The sequence below is a fragment of the Emys orbicularis genome, chromosome 2 (genome assembly GCF_028017835.1).
Source record: "Emys orbicularis isolate rEmyOrb1 chromosome 2, rEmyOrb1.hap1, whole genome shotgun sequence".
In the NCBI taxonomy this organism is placed as follows: domain Eukaryota; kingdom Metazoa; phylum Chordata; order Testudines; family Emydidae; genus Emys; species Emys orbicularis.
Window position 1 is genome coordinate 9,171,021 of NC_088684.1, and position 19,188 is coordinate 9,190,208.

Genomic DNA, 19,188 nt, shown 5'->3' on the forward strand with positions numbered 1-19,188 from the left:
TGTTTGGTTTTGGAGCAGAATACAGTATTTCCGGTGGAAAGGAAGCCAGGGAGTGTGCTACTTATATCCAGCTACAGCCCAGTGCTCTTTCCACTAGGAGATGGTGTGTCCAGCTGGGAGGAAATGTGTTGTTATTTATTTGTCTTGCTGCATTATGTAGGGGCCCACTGTGCTAAGTGCTGTGCAAACGCAGAACAAAGTAGAAGGGAGGGAAGACCCTTATTTTTATTAAGTAGCATTTATTAATGACGATCCTTCTCAGACCCAAATAGGAGAGAATCCATAGGGGAGTGAGCACTGTCGCAAAGGGCCTTCCTCTAGTTTGCTTTAATTTGGGCAGAGAGAGGGGCATTCAGTGCATCGCAGTTAGAGCCTTCATTTCTCCCCTTTTTCCTTGGCCCCAGCTCTGTCTGCCCCCAACCCTTCCGTGGCAGGGCCGCCCTCCATCTGGCAAAGGACTCTCCAGCAGGGGGGACCTGCAGACCCTATCAAATCTCCCCTTCCTGGCTGAGTGACAGGAGTGAGGTACTGTCAGCTCCTGGAGCTTGGAGACAGCAAGGCTGGGATGAGTGATCTACCTTTGTTGAGCTTTTGGTTCCAGCCACTTCTGCGCGGGCCTCAGTAACCGGTCCGGCTCCTTTCTGAAACGCTGCCATGTTTCATACCCGGGAGTCCCGGCTAGCTGCTTGTAATTGATGAGGCTTTTGGGCTGTGAAAGGAGACATTTCACCTGGACCAACCAGCCCATTTATCATTCTATCTTGGTTACTCATATGGGCCCCAAGATAGTGGTTTGAGCATTGGCCTGCTAAACCCAGGGTTGTGAGTTCAATCCTTGAGGGGGCCATTTAGGGATCTGGGACAAAAATCTGTCTGGGGATTGGTCCTGCTTTGAGCAGGGGGCTGGACTAGATGACCTCCTGAGGTCCCTTCCAACCCTGATATTCTATATTAGTGCCTCACAGTTGCTAATGTGTTTATCTAATGTCCCGGTGCTCGTATCCCCAGTGTACAGAGGGGGAAGTGAGTTTAAGGGACTGACTTACCTAAAGTCACACTAGGAACGTGGCAGAGGCAGGAATTGAATCCGGGGTCCCGCCGCCTTCCTCTCTTTCTATGATGGTCACCTTGGTTCAGTATCTTGCTTGTTAGAACGGACGCTTAGCTTTTCAGGATATCTGGGGTCCTTGTGGCTTTCAGTGGAGTTGCAGAGGCTGCGATTGTGAAAATGCTGTCGAGCTGCCTAAAAATAGGGCTAGGGCTCAGGCAGAACCTGCCGCTAATCGCCCCCAGCCGGCTCGTTCACGCAGAGCGTGTTTGTTTGAGTTACTCAAAGGACAAGAAAACCCCGATTGTGGGGTGTGACGCAGTAGGGAGTGGGGCGGATTGACCTGGGAATGTCGTCTAGTTTTACTGGGACTGTCTGCATTGGGGATGGGCTAGCAGGGAATGATTTTACTTAAGAGTTACCTGAGCTTGTAACCTAAGCCAGGAGGGGGGTGGTGCCAAGTAACACCTTTGCCCGGAATACTGGACAAAGGGAGAAAAGGAGCTGGGGGAAGGGGGAGAGAGACGGCTAGAGGGGATTTTGCTTTCAGTTTTGGGCTGGGTGGTAAAACGCAAAAAACCCCAAAGCTGGTGTCTAAGCTCCCTAACCCCCCTCAGAAGAACTTAACTAAGGGGTCCTGGTTGTACTTACAAGCTCTGCTTGGGACTGCGTTCCGGTCGTCTAATAAACCTTCTGTTTTACTGGCTGGCTAAAAGTCACGGTAAATCGCAGAAAGAGGGGTGCAGAGCCCTGACTTCCCCCACTCCGTGACACGGGGATAAGGGCAGTAACGAAGAGCTGGAGGGGGACTCGGTGTGCGAGCTGGGCTCAGTTCCCGGCCCTGCACAGATATTTCCTGTGTGACTTAGGGTAAGTCAGTCACCGAGTCTCTCTGGGTACGTCTGCACAGCAAAAAAAAACCAAAACAACCCAAACCTCACAGCAGTGAGTCTCCGAATCCCGGTCAACTGACTCGGGCTCATGGGGCTGTAGCTGTTGGGCTAAAAATAGCACCGTAGATGTTCCCACTCAGTCTGGAGGCCAGGCTCTGAGACCCAGCCCCTCACCGGGTTTCAGAGCCCAGCTCCAGCCCGAGCAGGAATGTCAACACTGCTGTTTTTTAGCCCAGTTGCACAAGCCCAAGTCTGAGACTTGCTGCCGTGAGGTGGGGTTTTTTTGTTTGTTTGTTTTGCTGTGTAGACATACCCTCTCTGCCTTCCTTCCCCCTGTAAAGTTGAGCTACTTCCTCCCTCCCAGGCGTGTTGTGAAGATAAAACCCCTCAGTGATTGAGGCCTCAGATACTAGGGTGTTAGGGCCATATATGTACCTAGTTAGAAGAAAACTTCAGGCTTGAAATGCCCTTTGGTAGGCAGGTATAATTTAGGAGTCTCCCTCTCTTATAGGTTTCAGAGTAGCAGCCGTGTTAGTCTGTATCCGCAAAAATAACAGGAGTACTTGTGGCACCTTAGAGACTAACAAATTTATTAGAGCATAAGCTTTCGTGGGCTACAACCCACTTCTTCGGATGCATATAGAGTGAACCATATATTGAGGAGATATATATACACACACATTCCCTCTCTTATAGGGGGAGCAATGGCCTTTTGTGATGCATCTGGAGTCTGCTGGCCTAAAGAATCTGATCTTTTCTTTGGATTTAAGATTATCCACCCTGTGAGATCTTTTCCCCCTCCCTCCCCCAGGAACTCGAAACCCTGACCCAGTGTTTTCCCTGTGCTGGAATCCTTGACATCTTTCCTTGCTAGGTTGGTTTTCTCCCCTGGATGCACAGGCTGCCTCAACATTAGAACTTGCTGTGTTGGATGAGACCGGAGGGCGCAGAGCTTTCACCATGACCTGTGGCGTAAGCCTCAGGCAAGCAATACAGCCGTAATGGCCATGGCCAATTGTGCAGCACTGTATCTGTGGGGCGGTGGCGGCAGGGCCTAGATACCATGGTGATGGGGCACTAGATGTGTCTGCAGAGGGAGTGGGGTAAGTTCTTCTGCTGTCCTTTGCTGAGTCCCGAGTCTGGATTGTTCCTGTGGCTGTCCGGGCTAGGAGGGAAGGGTGTGCTGTTAGCACATACTGGTTAACACATGCTAGCTAACATGTTTGAAGTGTCTGGTGTACTTAGCACAGGTTAGATAATGTGTGCGAACATCACAGCACAGCTCAGGAGGCAGCATGCTGCAGGGGACGGGGCCCTGGACTGGTACCCAGGAGACCTAAATTCCATTCCCAGCCCAACATATTGGGCCCTGGGGCAATTCTTTCCGCACCTTGGTGTGTTTGTCAGATAGTCCTTACGCCGCTTCATAAAGTGCTTTGGGATCTATGGAAAGAACTAAGCAGCTGTTACTTCTAAACTTTTTAAAAGGACCCATGTGATACTGTCCTGGCATACCCAAGCCCGTGTTCAAATCCTGCTCCAGTATTGACTCTGTAAAGGATGGATTGTTGCAGGGTGGATCAGACATAGGGGGCTCCTGGCACAGCATGTGGGGACAGAGGTAAGCTGGAGCACGGAAGTGTTCAAATTTGGCAGGGGGATTTAATGGGGAAATAGCAGCGCGGATGAAATGTGTAACCCTTGTTGCTGTCCCTTTAAATCATACACATGAGAAATGGTATTGTCCCAGGGCGAGGGAGACCTTTCCTAACCGCTGCCTTCCTGCGCTGCTGCTCCTGCCGGGGGAAGCTACGCAGCAGAGCAGGTTGTTCTCTTCTCAGGGACAGTTCGGGTGAGCGAAGCTGCTAAAGAAATCCTGAGTCCATGCTCCGATGGCTTAACCCCCCCCAACCCTTCCCGAAGGTCCCAGTGCCGCCTCTGCCCTCCCACCTCCGAGGATGCGGTAACAGTTTCTCGGTTGTAGCAAGTTGTTCTTGCACGTTTCCAAGGCTCGTGGGATGGATCCACTCTCTTTCCCCCCCCAGAGCAGACAGCTGGGTTTCTCTGCAGCTGTCTCGGGTTTTTTAATAGAAATGGCTTGCTCTGGAGTGCAGACGCCAGTGCCTCTCCTAAGGAAGCCTTTGCATTCAGATGGAGCCAGCTAGAAATGCCTTGCTGTGAGTTTATCAGAGCTAAGCCGGGCAGTTTAACTTCCACCTGTGACCTGCTGACCACCCTTCCCGTCCTAGGCTAAGGCCTGGTCTACACTGAGGGAGGGGGGGGGGGAGATTGATCTAAGATACGCAACTTCAGCTATGCGAATAGCGTAGCTGAAGTCGAAGTATCTTAGATCGAATTACCTGGGGTCCAGACAGCGCGGGATCGACCGCCGCTCGCTCTGGTGGAGTTCCGGAGTCGACGGTGAGCGCGTTCGGGGATTGATATATCGCGTCTTAACGAGACGCGATCTATCGATCCCGGATAAATCGATTGCTACCCGCCGATACAGCGGGTAGTGAAGACGTACTCTAAGCCGATGAACGCAAGCCCCCTTTCCAGTGACCTGCTCCACCCTCTCAGTGGACACTCCCCCTCATCGCCCTGCCAATCCAACCAGGGTAAGGATTTGCTGTGATCATCATCGGACCAGATCCCAACTGGTTAGGAGAGCTTGCTGCTCGATTCCCACGTGCCGTTAGCAGCAGGGTACGGTGTGGTTCCATCTGCATCTGTGAAAGCCAATTGCAGTGTGTTGTGGCAATGAGGTGTGTGCCAGTCGTAAGGAAGCCCCAGGTGGTGTAGAGGCAGTTGCCCACCTGTGTGGGCCTGTGCACCATGGGGAGAACGCCACCCTGCTCCTTTCCCAGAGCACGGTCGGGCTTCTAGCACCGTTCAGAGAGCTGAGCTCTGGCTTCGCAGATCCATGTGTTGGGTGCTGGGCGGGAGGGGGAGAGCATTTCCAGTGCTGGGCCTTGGACTCTTAGCCCCCTCCTCCCAGACCTGCCATCAGGCACGCGCTGTCAGGCTCGGGGAGGGGAAGGAGCCTTTCTTTGAAGGGACGGGTGTCTTCGTTGTCGAGCTGCTTCCTGTGGGTCAAGTAGCAGGTGAATGTTTTCCAAGCAGATAATTACTTGGCTGAGCGCTGTGGATGCTCAGTCTGTGCTTGTCCGTCCCGTGGGGTATCCCAACGGGCCGTGCTAGAGCTCAGCTACCCATGACCGGGACGGGCAGCTGGCTAGCAATATTTGAAAATGGGCCTTCCCAGAAGACGAGCCATTCACGAGTTTCTCTGCGTGGCACAATTGCGAGAGAGCGGGGTTTGCAGAGGATGTACAGGGTGACTAGTGCATCTTGTGTGTTCCTCTAACACCTTTCACCCGACAAACACACGTCACAGTCGCTCAGCCTCAAAGCACCGTCAGACCTGGGCCGATGGCACGCCTATTGCTAAACGGAGGCAGAGAATAGACAGAGTGATTTCCCCAAGGTTACCTGCTAAGGGCAGAACTGGGAATAGAGCCCAGGCATCCTGGCAAGGAGCCCTCTGCCCGGCCACTTGCCTGCCTGGTTTCTATTGCGAGCGTTTGCTGTTAGTTGATCTGATCTCATTACGTCCACCTTAGCTGGCCCTTAGTGTGACAATTCCTGAAGTGTTTTGCTCGGGGCTGGGGTGGAAAAAGGCTTTGGCTTCAGACGCAGCAGCTGCGTCCCCTACTAATTTTGGCAGTACATGGCCCGGTATAGCTTTCTGTTTACTTGATCCCAACCCCAAAGTGATTTCATCCTGTATGTTTCTCCCTTCCAGGCTCTCTCTGCCGGTGACTGGCTGTGGATTTATGGAGGTGCCGGGGAGCAGCTTTGAGTATTGCCACGCACAACATTGTGCCCACTGAGGAAAGGTCTCTGCCGGCTCGCCTGCCCCTGGGTCCGTGCCCTCGGGTTTAACCATTCAAATCTCCCGTGCATGGCTCTTGCAGCCAAGGGACTTCTGCTGGCTGCTGCCACAGCCTGATCCGCTTCGGGCCCCCGTCGCTGCTCCCAAGTACTCCACCTATCCAGATGGGGTAACGTGACGGAGCGAAACGGCACGTGAGGAGGTTCCCCGATGCAGAGGCCTTTCTAGAGAAGAGAGCAAGGAAACCGGACGGCACGGAAGGCAGGGAGGGCGGCGGCTCTGGATTGCACACCCAAAGGAAACTGACACTACAAAGGGAGATTATTATTTTTTATTATTATTATTTGGCTTCAAGCACATGGCTTTTTGTGTGTGTTGGGGGATCTAACACACTCCCAAGAGCTGGGAATATTTGCACAACATTTGTGTTGGGGGTTTTTTAAATTACTTCCCGCCCCAAAAAAAACCTCCAGGGGTTTTTTTTTTTGTTTGTTTTTTTACTTCTCGTCCTTCTTTCTTTATTTCCCCCTGCCACCCTCACTTCACCATGGCCCGTATGAATCGGCCTGCGCCTGTGGAGGTGTGCTACAAAAACATGCGGTTCCTGATTACCCACAACCCTACCAATGCCACGCTCAGCACCTTCATAGAGGTAAGAAGGAAATGCAGGAAAGGTGAGGGGGTGGCTCGGGGAATTGGTAATAGAATATAGAGGTTTGAACTCATAGGGATACCAGTTCAACTCTAGCCTGTCGCTTGACTGGGACTTAGGAGATCTCGGTTCAGTTCCTGGCTCCGCAACAAACTGCCTAAGTGCCCCTGGGCAAGTCATTTAATCTCTCTGTGCCTTAACTCCCTACCTGTAAAATGGGGCCAGTAACACTGCCACGTCTCCTCTTACCCTTGGTCTGCCTTATCTGCTAGGATTGTAGTGTCTTTGGGGCAGGGACTCTCTATACTACAACTCAGATCTATGACTGAGATTTAAAATGAAAGGAAATTGGGCATTCAGCCTTCTAAGCATCTCTGCCAGCCTCCCCCTACGTATATGTCCAGCTCCCAGCACAAATGGTCCCTGGTCATTTGGGGCCTAGCGGTGGTGCTGTAATACAGGCCATGACACTCTTCCTTTGCAGGCGTGTCAGTCCAGAGCCTTTCACCACAAGTACCTGGGAACTCATTTGGAGTGACAGAACAGTTCTGAGTGCAGGGCACCCTGTCACCCAGCTCCTTGTTTGCACAACACCCATGCCGAGGAGGAAAACAGCTCGTAATATCTGGATCTGAAATTGGATGCTGCTTTCCCCGTTGCGAGTACTCACCACTAGGTTGCTCAGTGTGCATAATACACAGCACCGTCTTCACAGCGGTTTGGAGAGTCTCTGATCCTCTGAGGCCCATTTTCCAGACAAAGGCCCTTAGCCACAGATAGATACAGTGGGTTGCCTTTGACCAGATTCATAGATTATAAAGCCAGAAGGGGTCAGTGTGGTCATCTACTTGGACCTCATGCATAACACGGGCCATAGGACCTCCCTGTAATACTTACTGTAGAGCTGATCCTTTAGAAAGACATTCAACCTTGATTTTAAAATTGCCAGTGATGGAGAATCCATCACCATCCCAAATCTTGTTCCAATGGTTAATTGCCCTTATTGTTTAAAAAAAAAAAAAAAAGGTGTGCCTTATTTCTAGTCTGACTTTCTTCAGTTTCTAGCCACGGAATATGGTTATCCCTTTGTCTGCTAGATTGAAGAGCTCTCTTATCAAATGTATGTTCCCCATGTAGAGACTTACAGACTGATCAAGTCACCCCTTATCCTTCTCTCCATTAAACTAAATAGATTGAGCTCCTGGACTCTGTCCTATAAGACAGGTTTTCCGTCCTTTCATTATTCTTGTGGCTCTTCTTTGAACCCTCTTCAATTTATCCACATCATTCTTGAATTGTGGGCACCAGAACTGGACACAGTATTCCCGCAGGGGTCGCATCAGTACAGCTCCTGTTTATACATCCAAGAATCACGTTAGAGAAAGTCTGTCTCAGTCTAGTGTACCCGGGCTCCCACTTTCAAGTTTCTCTTTGTATTCTCCGTGACTGCAGTTAGTTGACTACGTTGTTCTGTAAATATTTCTGTGGCTGTGTCTGCAGGAGGACAAGGGGGAGGTGTTGGGAGATAGTCGGTTACCCAACTCTAATCACCCTTGTCATGCCAAAATCTCAGAGTTGGGTATCCATGATGTTTAACATCTCCAGATCGCAGTGAGCCACTCTGTTCATGCTTAGCCTCCTGGCCCCTCAGAAGAATTGAAGACACATCTCAACTGCCGTGTTCTCCCTTTGTTCATTGGTCTTGTACCTCACCTTCTATTGGAGGCAGAACTGAGACGTTCTGGAGCGCAAACTGTATTGCTGTTCGAGTCAGAGTGCGAAACTGCTTCGTTACAGCACTTGATCACCATGGCATTCAGCGTAAACTCCCATCTCTGTCCAGACGCGCACCCCCCCCCCCTCCCATCCACCCCCACCAGTTGTGGAATTTTATAAATTACATTCTCACAGCCACAGCTCAGCAGCTCCTGTTCCTCATTAGGCTTAGCAGACTAAAGGCGACAGAGATGCTTTGGTGATGCTGCACAGATAACAATCTTCATGAGCTCACTGTCTGGGCTCTGGATCCCACTGGCAAATTAAGTAATTGCAGGGTGGTAAAATTAGAAGTGGTGTGTCTGGCATTATCCACCGCTTCACACGTGTTCTTCCCCGTTCTTCCACCGAGGAGAGAGTTTTAGTTCTGTGGTCATCAAAATGCAAAAGGCTAAGTTTTCCTAAGGAGACCTGAGCCTAGTCTAGTTTATTTCGCTCACATGCACATGTTCTTCTGTTGATTGAACACATGATATCCCCCCTTAAATGTATACAGCATCTTCCATTCCAGAAGATCCCAAGGCATTTAAAATGCAAACCGACTTCATCTGCCATTCGAAACCAGCCCACCTGTGGCGCATTCATATAGAGCAGATGAAACATGGTGTAAGATCTAGCTTACTGTTCTTTCTTTTGCACAGTCCACAGAGCATTTTATTTACTGGTTCGATGTGAGTTAGTGTCAACTGTGCATGAGCTCTCAGTGTTAAGTCAGTGCTAGCTGGGAAGCAGCACAAACAGAATTTTGAGAATTCAGCACAGCGTGAAGAGACATGTACGCAGGACTCTTCACGTGCAGAGGTGACTTGAAGCAGGGGGCGTTGAACAACTGGTTTGCAACAGGTTGGAAATAAGGAGGCTAATCACAAGCCATGTTTGTGGCATAAAATAAACCTCGTTAGACACGCTCTTCTCACCATCCTCTCAGGCTTCTTGGCACCATCCTGGGAAAGGCATGAGTTGGAGCTGGCATGCTCAGCTGTAATGGCTTGCCGTTTGGTATGTCAAGCACTAGGAAACAGACACGCTCTGAGGATGCTCTTCCCAGGAGATGGCTGGTGCGCCCATTTAAGCCAAAGAAGAAACTGTCCCAGATAGAAAAAATAATCCCTTCAGAGCCTGAGAAGCAAAAACCTGCTGACACTAGAGACTTCCTTTTCACATGTGCAAAGGACCCACCAAAGCAGGTGTGAGCCATGTAGATTTTGAAGGGTGGCGGGTACTGTGAGTATGGGAGGGAGAAGGAAGAGGAACATTTTAGACATGGTGGGAGGAGGGAGAGCACCATAAACCTTTCCCTAGGGTTCGCTGTTTGCTCATAACTTTGTGAAGCATCTGGTATGAGAGTAGATTTGCCACATTCAGGCAAGAAGCAATTCAGATGATTTTCCATAAAGTGTACATTAGCTGGTTTTGTCAGATCGAAGTTCCAGGCCAATCCAAGCTCCAGGTGATAAGCCATGCTGGAAGTGGACCAAGTCTCTGACTACCTGTAGCATCCAACTAAATTGCTTGAGGGATATAGCAACAGTACTCCCAGGTTGGTCAAGAAGGTGACCTATGTAATTTGCAAAATCCTTACTGCATTGGTGAGTGAAACTGAAACAAGTGGTGGACCCGGAACCTATAGAGGATAATCTCTCACATCAGAAGTGAGGTTTTTTGCACAGCGTTGTAAAAGCAAATCTAAATTCTTCCTTTTGAAGACTTGCACCTGCATAAATGAGAAGGGCACTACTGGTTAGACACAGTTTATTTTAGGCATAGAGCAACAAACTGAAATGCAGTTCGATTTTGGGTTCAGTTGGATTGTGTGCAGTTTAGCCTCCACATCATGTTGCTTGCAGTCTGGCTCCCAACTTTCATAGATTTGTAGAATCTAAGGCCAGAAGGGACCACTGTGAAGATCTAGTCTGATCTCCTGTATAGCACAGGCCCTAGACCGTCTCCAAAATAATTTCTAGAGCAGGTTTTTTAGAAAAACATCCAACTTCGATGTAAAAATTGTCAATGAGGGAGAATCCACCATGACACTTGTTATTCCAGTGGCTAAATACCCTCACCGTTTTAAAAAAAAAACAAAAAAACAGTACGACTTGTTTCCAGTCTGAATGTGTTTGGCTTCAACTTCCAGGGATCGTGTTATCCCTTTGATTGCTAGATTGAAGAGCCCATTATCAAATATTTGTTCCCCATGTAGACACTTAGACTGTGATCAAGTCTCTTTTCTTTTTTATTACTGTGTTCGGCATAGGCTCTGATGCCTACAGTTGAGTATTAATAGCCACTTTTACAATACCGAGTGCTCCTGTTATGCATGTGTGGCTTAAAGGGACACAGTCAACTTTTAAAATCAGGTCCATTTCAAAAAAGAGTTTAAAGTAGCTTCAAATTTTACTCGCACGCAGAGTCCCCCTCCCAGATTTTGCGGTTTTACAATTAACTTTTTCTATTTCATTAAAAGGGTTTTCTCTCCTCTCTTGCTGTGTGAAAGACAAGCATCAAACAGCACAGGAAATAGACCCGCTGACTGGAAATATAAGGAAAGCAGTAAAACTAACTACACAAAATGCTGTCAGACGCACAAAGGATAAAGAAATCATTATTTATAGTCATCTTCAGTGTTACTTGCACCAAGAGTAGGTTAAAAAAATTAATTTCAAGCTGGCAGTGGTTTAAAAAGTGTATTGCACTGACGTTCATAAGAATCAGTGGCTTCACATCTGGCACCATTGGATTTGTACGTGTCCTTAAAGTGTGTGAGCGCGTACTGGCTAACTGCTTACTGTACTGAAATCTGATGCAGCTGTCATCTCTCTTGAGCTGCGACTAGCTTTGTTTGTCAGGTTTATTTTTTTTTAAACACCTGTTCAGGGTGTGCAATAAAACATGACCGGAGATGTCACCTGCGCGTGTTAGAAAACACAGTGATGATGTGAAACTGTTCGTGATAATCGTAAGGAACCTGCAAAGCATTAACGGCTAAAGTCAGCCCTGATATAAACAGAAACAATACCATTGACTTTGGCCCCCATTCGGGGAAGAAAATTGCTCAGACCTCTGAGCACCTAACATTGGGTAATTGCATGTTCACAGTGTGGTCACACAGTTTTCCAGCGCAAGGGACAAAGCTTGGTCCAATGGTTAGGAAGGAAGCCTAGGACATGGGACACCTGGATTCACTTCTCTGCTCTGCCACAGACATCCTCTGTAACCATGGGAAAGTCACTTAGTCTCTCTGTTCCTGTCAAATGGAGATAAGAGCACTGCCCTACCTCACAAGGATGCTGTGAGGATAAATACATTCACAATTGCGAGATGCTCAGATCCTGGGGTGACGGAGACCATAGAAGCATAATAGATAGTAAGCCGAACACACTGGATAGTGCTTATTAGATGGTCATTTTTGTGTTCTGAGATGCTAGTGAGGCTGATTTTTTTTCCCCCCGCCCCCAATGATACATCGATCTATACCAAAATATTTCTGCATGTTTCTCAAGGGATGCAGTGGAAGCCCCACTGCTGGAGCAACTAAAACATTGGACTGGACAGAGCACTGGAGGAATATACTACAGGCAATAACTGCACTGGCAGAAGACAGGATGGATCATCGAATCATAGAATACAGGGCTGGAAGAGATCTCAAAGTCATCAAGTCCAGGCCCCTGCGCTGAGGCAGCACCAAATAAACCTAGACCATCCCTGACAGGCGTTTGTCCAGCCTGTGCTTAGAAACCTCCAATGATGGGGATTCCACAATCTCCCTTGGAAGCCTCTTCCAGAGCTGAACTACCCTTAGAGTTAGAAAGTTTTTCCTACTATCTAATCTAAAGCTCCCTTGTTGCAGATTAAGCCCGTTATTTCTGGGGCTACCTTCAGTGAACATGAAGAGCAATTGATCACCGTCCTCTTTGTAACAGCCCTTAATGTATCTGAAGACTGTTATCGGGGCCCCCCTCAGTCGGCTTTTCGCTAGACTAATCATGCCCAATTTTGTAACCTTTTCTCATAGGTCAGGTTTCTAAACCTTTGATCATTTTTGTTGTTAGCTTCTGGACTCTCTCCAGTTTGTCCACATCTTTCCTCAAGTGTGGTGCCCAGAACTGGACACAGCACTCCAGCTGAAGCCACACTAGAACCAAGTGCAGCGGGACAGTTAATCCCATGTCTGCACTCCAGTTAGTACTGTAGCTCTTCTCTTCCATCTCTCCCCTCTACAGTGTGTCTGGATCCCGGCTCTTATGCACCGCGAGCGTTTTATTGGGGAAGGAGGGAACTTGCAAGATTTTATACTTCACTATATTATTGTTAACGAGACGCTGCTATAATACACCTAGTGCCCCACCCTGAGATTAGGGCCCCAATTTGCTAGCACTGTACAAACTTAGAGCAAGAGACATTCCTTGCTTCAGAGAGTTTGTCATCGAAATAGACAAGACAGAGAGTGCGAGAGGAAACAGGGACTTGCCCAAGGTCACTCAGCAGGTCAGTGGCAGAGCCAAGATTAGATTCCGGGTCCGACTTCCTATCCAGGGCCCTGTTAATTGGACCAGTTGTCTCCTGTCTGCTGCAAACATTCCCGGGGGGAAACTGGTGAAGCGTTTGCAGTGCGCAGTCATACCGGAATCACTTGGGGCAAAGCCATGTGTCACGCAGAGCCAGACGGAAACACACTGTAGCCGAGGACAGATGAGAGAGCGCTCACTTTATCTGTGCGTGGAGCTAAAAATTCTCTCTCTGGTATTGCTCTGTTGAGCACTTGGGACCGTAGCCAACGTGCTGTTTTGAGCCGTTCATTTTCCTAGAATTGGTTATGTTGTCCGTGGATGTTGATTGGTTTCGTGGGCAACAAGATGGGCTTTTGGATACCTCCTTGGATTCAAAATAAATGTCCTTGCTTGTGTTTACTACTTGAAGGAGCAGTGAAAGTGTCCAGCCTTTTTTGCTGTAGCTTAAAAAAAAATCCCACACTTGCCTACAACCGGATTTTCTGTCTTCACGCCCTGTGATTTAACATTTGTCTGCCTCTTAAACCTTGTTTACATGAAGGTTTTTGTCCAAGTCTCTTTAGGCGAGACTCAGGCCCTTTGACCACAGTGTCATGTAGCCTTGCTCTGAGCAGGGTTAGATGCCAGTAACTATTATTAATTTTATTACGGCAATGCCTAAAGATCCCCAGTAAGATCAGGGCCCCATTGGGCTAGGTGCTGTACAAACGCAGAGCGAAGGATGCTCCCTGCCCAGAAGAGCTGAAATGGGCACGGAGCAGTGAAGTAACTTGCTCAGGGTCATGAGACAGGTCAGTAGCAGAGTGGGAAATAGAACCCAGGCTTCCTGAATCCCAGTCCACTGCTCTAACCACTGAACTACCCGGCCACTCATTACAGTCACCCCAAGTATGCCAAAGCCCCACTCTGCTCGGTGCTGTATAAACACAGAACAGAACAATCCGCCCTGCCACAAAAAGCTTAATCAGCTGAGCTGAATCCACGCTAGACTAATTGTTGGCAGAGCTGACAAACATTTCAATTGCCGACACGCATCTTTATGTGGAGAAACGTAGCGTCTAGTGAAGTCGCGGGAAGGTCGCGCATTGCCAAGTTCCTGCTGGAGCGATGTTCAGAAAGAGATTTTCCTGCGTAGGGAAAAGGAGGCTTTGCCATCCCAGTACACAGCCCCTCCGTAGCTCTTCCGCCTCATTGTACAAATGTGAATGAATCTTCACGACACCTCTGCCAGACATGTGGCACGATCCCCATTTCATAGCAGGGGAGGGTGGATCCTGGCTGGAACAGCCAGTCGTGCTGGAGAATGCTAACAACTCGGTGTGAGTAAGAAGCTATATCTGGCTAGAGTTAAGGAGTAGACGTTAGAAAGCGTGCTGGTTTGGTTTTGGTTGTAGCCCTTTCGAATCTCTTTCACGCGAGCTTGAAATCACTCAAATCTCTGTTCTTTGTTAATAAACTTAAATTTTACCACAAACCAGCTCAGTGCTGGGTATTAAAGGGCCGTGTCTAACCCCAGCTGAGCTATCAAGCTGTTGTATGGACTGGCTCTTTGGAGGCATCGAAGTTGGTGTTACCTCTGACAGTGTTCAGCAAGAGGGACCGGATGCTGCAGGGAGACAGCTTTGGGGAGACTCAGAATTGGAAGGGCTTTTGGGGTCACCCTGCAGAGGAGTAACTGGGTGATGAAAGTGCCGGGGGAGACCTTTATGCTGTGGACATGGTGCTGGTGTCAGGGCTCAGTAACAGCGTATGGGCACCTGAGGTTACCGGGCAGGTGTTAACAGACCCCCTTACTGGTCTGAGTGCACCCCCAAAGCATCACAGAGGTGCTGACTTGCCCAAGGTCCCAGTGAGTTGGTTTCTGCCAGAATTGCTGGGGCGTTTTGCTTTATGGGCTTGTGCTCCGACCACATTCAAGCTATGCCATAACGGGTGCAATTGTATGTGTTGGAGGATTTTGTTTTCAGGGCTAACACTGGAAAGGGGTCAGGGGAAGCCATGTTGGAGGGGCTGGTGGGAGGATTAAGGGGATCATGAATGTAAATGTGGAGAAAGGAGAGGGTAAAAGAACTTCTTGCAGCCCTGAACCTCTCCCAGCGCATGCCACCATGCACCTCCTGGTCCTGACTCAGCAAGGCACTGAAGCATGTGCCCAGCTCGCTCAGCATGTGATTTGTGCTGGCACAGGTTTCAGTGCCGGGCTGAGTCTATATCTGGAAGGAGAGCCACACAAATAGCACGGGTGAGAACAGAGGCCATGTGCCTGTCTGCCCTCTGGTAGAATTGCTATAGAGAAGATGTGTCTGTAAGTAAAGGGTCTCCCCTTCCCTTCCCAGGATCTGAAGAAGTACGGCGCGACAACGGTAGTGCGGGTCTGCGAAGTGACCTACGACAAGACTCCCCTGGAGAAGGATGGCATCACAGTAATGGTACGTAGCCTCTTCAGGGCTGTTGATCCTGACCAGAGTGTCCCCGTTCTAGTAGCCCCTTTCGGTCTCTCTCCCAGAGTTCGGGGGTGAGCACCAGCTGCTGCGGGAGGCTTTTGAATCTGGGCACAGCCAGCCCTCCGGAAGCCAGCCTTTTACAGTGCAGGGGAGATGGGCTAGATCGGTTCTCCTTACTTCTCTGGAGTAACCGTACACCCTGTCTCCTCGAGCGCCACCTCCGCTTTACCAGACAGTGCCCACATCCTCCCTTTCCAACGACAAACCACAGCAGAGCCAAGGCCACGCCAAACCCTGCTGGGGTTCAGAGCAGCCCAGCTTCCACTTGGGGCCGAAAGAGGCAGGCCACACCCAGGCATTGGGCCCAGACGGCTAGTCACAGCCTGAAGTAATAGTGCTAACGTATGTACCCTGTGATGGGAATGATTGGATCAGATCCCTTCGCTGGGAGCCCTTTCTCTACCCAAGGCATTGATGCCCAAGCTTAGGCAGTACCTGTTGGTCCCCGTCTCTCCCATATGTTCATTTTGTAAATATTTGCTTTGTTGCCATCACAGACCCTTCCAATAACTTCTCAACCAGCAGTTGCCTTTGGAGCTCACGCTTCCGTTCGGCGGCTATTATAGCTTCCTTGAAGTGGTAAAATGATAGGAGCATTCAGTTGCTTTGTGACTAAAGGCTATAAAGATACTGATTGCTTTAAAGGGGAAAGGAATAAACCAGGGGTAACCAATTATTTTTTGTCAAGGTCCAAATTTCTTGGTCAAGGTATAGTCAAGGTCCAGACTCCAGAGAAAATAATACAAAAATAACAACAATAGTGATGATAAGTAAATAAAAAGATCACGGTCAGTTCAAAAGCATCTGGCGGTCCAGATTTGGCCTGCAGTCCACCTATTGACTATTCCTGGAATAAACCCAGTGTCTCATCATCAGCTGCTGCCTGGTATCTCCTAATGTGCGCGTGTGTACATACCACTGTAATAGATACGTTGTTACCACTTCTGAGAGATGGATGAAGTGAGCACAGGACTGGAAGCCAGGAACTCTGGGGCCGAAATCTCTCCCCTGTTATGGTAGTATAGATCCAAAATGCACGCACACGCACATCCCTGCAAGGGTAAAAATAATGCAGGCAGAAGTCCAGCAGCAGAGTGGGGGCTATCCAATTGATTGCATTAATGCAGCATGTACAGTTACCTGCCTTGTGCGCAGGTGGGGTATGTGTGCATTCAGTGCAAGCAGCTCATGGCCCTCGGAGACTGAGTACGGGCTCTTGAGACCAAAGTGGCTGAACTGGAGGAAGTAAGGGAGACCGGGAGGTACATAGAGGAGACTTTCCAGGACATAGTAGAGCAGTCCTATCCTCAGTCTGACAGCCTCTGTGTTGTTGAGGAGGATGGAAGTCTTGAGGAGGAACATGAAGCTGGAGCGGAGGGAAATGATTCTCCTTCCAGATGATGTCATGATATCCCCTCGCACTGATTAATGCCTGGTATTAAATGAGGATAGTGATATAATAGGCATCACAGAAACTTGGTAGAATGAGGATAATCAATGGTACACGGTAATACCAGTGTACAAAATACATAGAAATTACAAGGTAGGTTGTGCTGGAGGGAGGGGGAGTAGCACTATATGTGAAAGAAAGCATAGAGTCAAATACAGTAAAAGTCTTAAATGAATCAAACAGAACCATCGATTCTCTATGGATAGAAATTCCACGCTTGGATAATAAGAGTATAGCAGTAGGAATACACTAACGACCACTTCACCAGGATGGTGACTGTAATTGTGAAACACTAAGGGAAATTAGAGGAGCTACAAAAACAGAAAACTCGGTAATAATGGGTGATTTCAACTATCCCATATTGACTGGGTACAGGTCACTTCAGGACGGGATGCAGAGAAAATTTCGAGACACCATTAATGACTGCTGCTTGAGGCTGCTAGTCCTAAAACCCACAAGCGGAGAGGCAATTCTTGATTTAGTCCTAAGTGGCTAACGGAGCCTGGCCCAGAGGTGAATATAGCTGAACTGCTCGGTAATAGTGACCATAATGTAATTAAATTTAACATCCTCGTGTGGGGGAAAATAGCAAAGAAACCTACCACAGTAGCACTTCACTTCAAAAAGGGGAACCACACAAAAATGAAGAGTCTGGTTAAACAGAAATTAAAAGGAACAGTCCCGAGAGTGAAATCCCTGCAAGCTGCATAGGAACTTCTGAAAAACACAATAATAGAGGCTCAAACTCCATGTATACTCCAAATTAGAGAGAGAGAAAAAAAACAGTAAGAGGATCAAAAAATGCCACCGTGGCTAAACAACATTGCCAGAAGCTCAGAGGGCAACAGGGGATGGATCACTTGATAATTGCCCTGTTCTGTTCATTCCCTCTGGGGCACCTGGCATTGGCCGCTGTCGGAAGATAGCATACTGGGCTAGACACAATCAACTCAGGATTAAATAAAGACTGGGAATGGCTGAGCCATTACAAACATTGAATCTATCTCCCCTTGTAAGTATTTTCACACTTGCTTCTTATCAAACTGTCTGTACTGAGCTATCTTGATTATCACTTCAAAAGTTTTTTTTTTCTCTTACTTAATTGGCCTCTCAGAGTTGGTAAGACAACTCCCACCTGTTCATGCTCTCTGTATGTGTGTATATATATCTCCTCAATATATGTTTCACTCTATATGCATCCGAAGAAGTGGGTTGTAGCCCACGAAAGCTTATGCTCTAATAAATTTGTTAGTTTCTAAGGTGCCACAAGTACTCCTGTTCTTTTTGCTGATACAGACTAACACGGCTGCTACTCTGAAACCTGGGCTAGATGGACCATTGATCTGACCCAGTACGGCCGTTCTTATGTTTTTAACATAGCAAAGAGGCAGTTGGAGACAAAAAGACATCTTTTAAAAATTGGAAGCCATATCCTACTGAGGAAAATAGAAAGGAGCATAGACTCTGGCCAGTCAAATGAAAGTATAATTAGGCAGGCCAAAAAATAATTTGAAGAGTAACTAGCAAAAGACACAAAAACTAACAGCAAATTAGCGCATCAGAAGGCAGAAGCCTGCCAAACAATCAGTGGGGCCACTGGACAATCGAGGTGCTAAAGGTGCACTCAAGGAACACAAGGCCACTGCGGAGAAGCTAAATGAATTCTTTGCAGCTGTCTTTGTTGCAGAGGATGTGAGGTTGATTCTCACACCTGAGCCGTTCTTTTTAGGTGACAAATCTGAGGAACTGTCCCAGATTGAGGTGACAATAGAGGAGGTTTTGGAACAAATTGATAAATAAGTCACCAGGACCAGATGGTATTTACCCAAGAGTTCTGAAGGAACTCAGATATGAAATTGCAGAACTAACAACTGTCGTACGTAACGTATCGCTTAAAACAGACTCTGTACCAGATGATTAGTGGATAGCAAATATAATGCAGATTTTTTAAAAAGGCTCCACTTACAGGCCGGGAAGCCTTACTTCATTACCAGGCAAGTTGGTTGAAACTATAGTAAAGAACAGAATTATCATACATCGATGAACACGATAGGTTGGGGAAAGTCAACATGGCTTTTGTAAAGGGAAATCACGTCTAACTAATCTATTAGAATTCTTGGAGGGGGTCAGCAAATATGTGGACAAGGTGGTCCAGTGGCTATAGTGTACTTGGACCTTCAGAAAGCCTTTGACAAAGTCCCTCACCAAAATCTTGTAAGCAAAGTAGGTACTCATTGGATAAGAGAGAAGGTCCTCTCGTGGATCAGTGACGGATTAAAAGATAGGAAATAATGGGTAGGAATAAATGATCCATTTTCAGAATGGATAGTGATAAATAGCAGGGTCCCCCAAGGATCTGTACTGGGCCCAGTGTTGTTCAGCATATTCATAAATGATCTGGAAAAAGGGGTAATCCAGTGAAGTGGCAAAGTTTGCAGACAATACAAAACTACTCAAGATAG

The 19,188-nt window shown here is 48.1% G+C and overlaps 1 protein-coding gene across 3 annotated transcripts in view; it reads left to right on the plus strand.

Annotated features, from left to right (window-relative positions):
• The first annotated feature begins 6,124 nt into the window (after positions 1–6,124).
• The window catches only part of PTP4A3 (protein tyrosine phosphatase 4A3), a 31,780-nt gene continuing 18,716 nt past the window's right edge, over positions 6,125–19,188 (plus strand). For 2 of the 3 annotated variants that reach the window (XM_065399284.1, XM_065399285.1), the window contains exons 1-2: positions 6,125–6,488; positions 15,109–15,201. In XM_065399284.1, coding sequence (XP_065255356.1) covers positions 6,384–6,488; positions 15,109–15,201 — 198 coding nt within the window. In that variant the 5' untranslated portion in view covers positions 6,125–6,383. The remainder of the gene's footprint in view (positions 6,489–15,108; positions 15,202–19,188) is intronic. The other variant, XM_065399286.1, reaches the window with a different exon arrangement.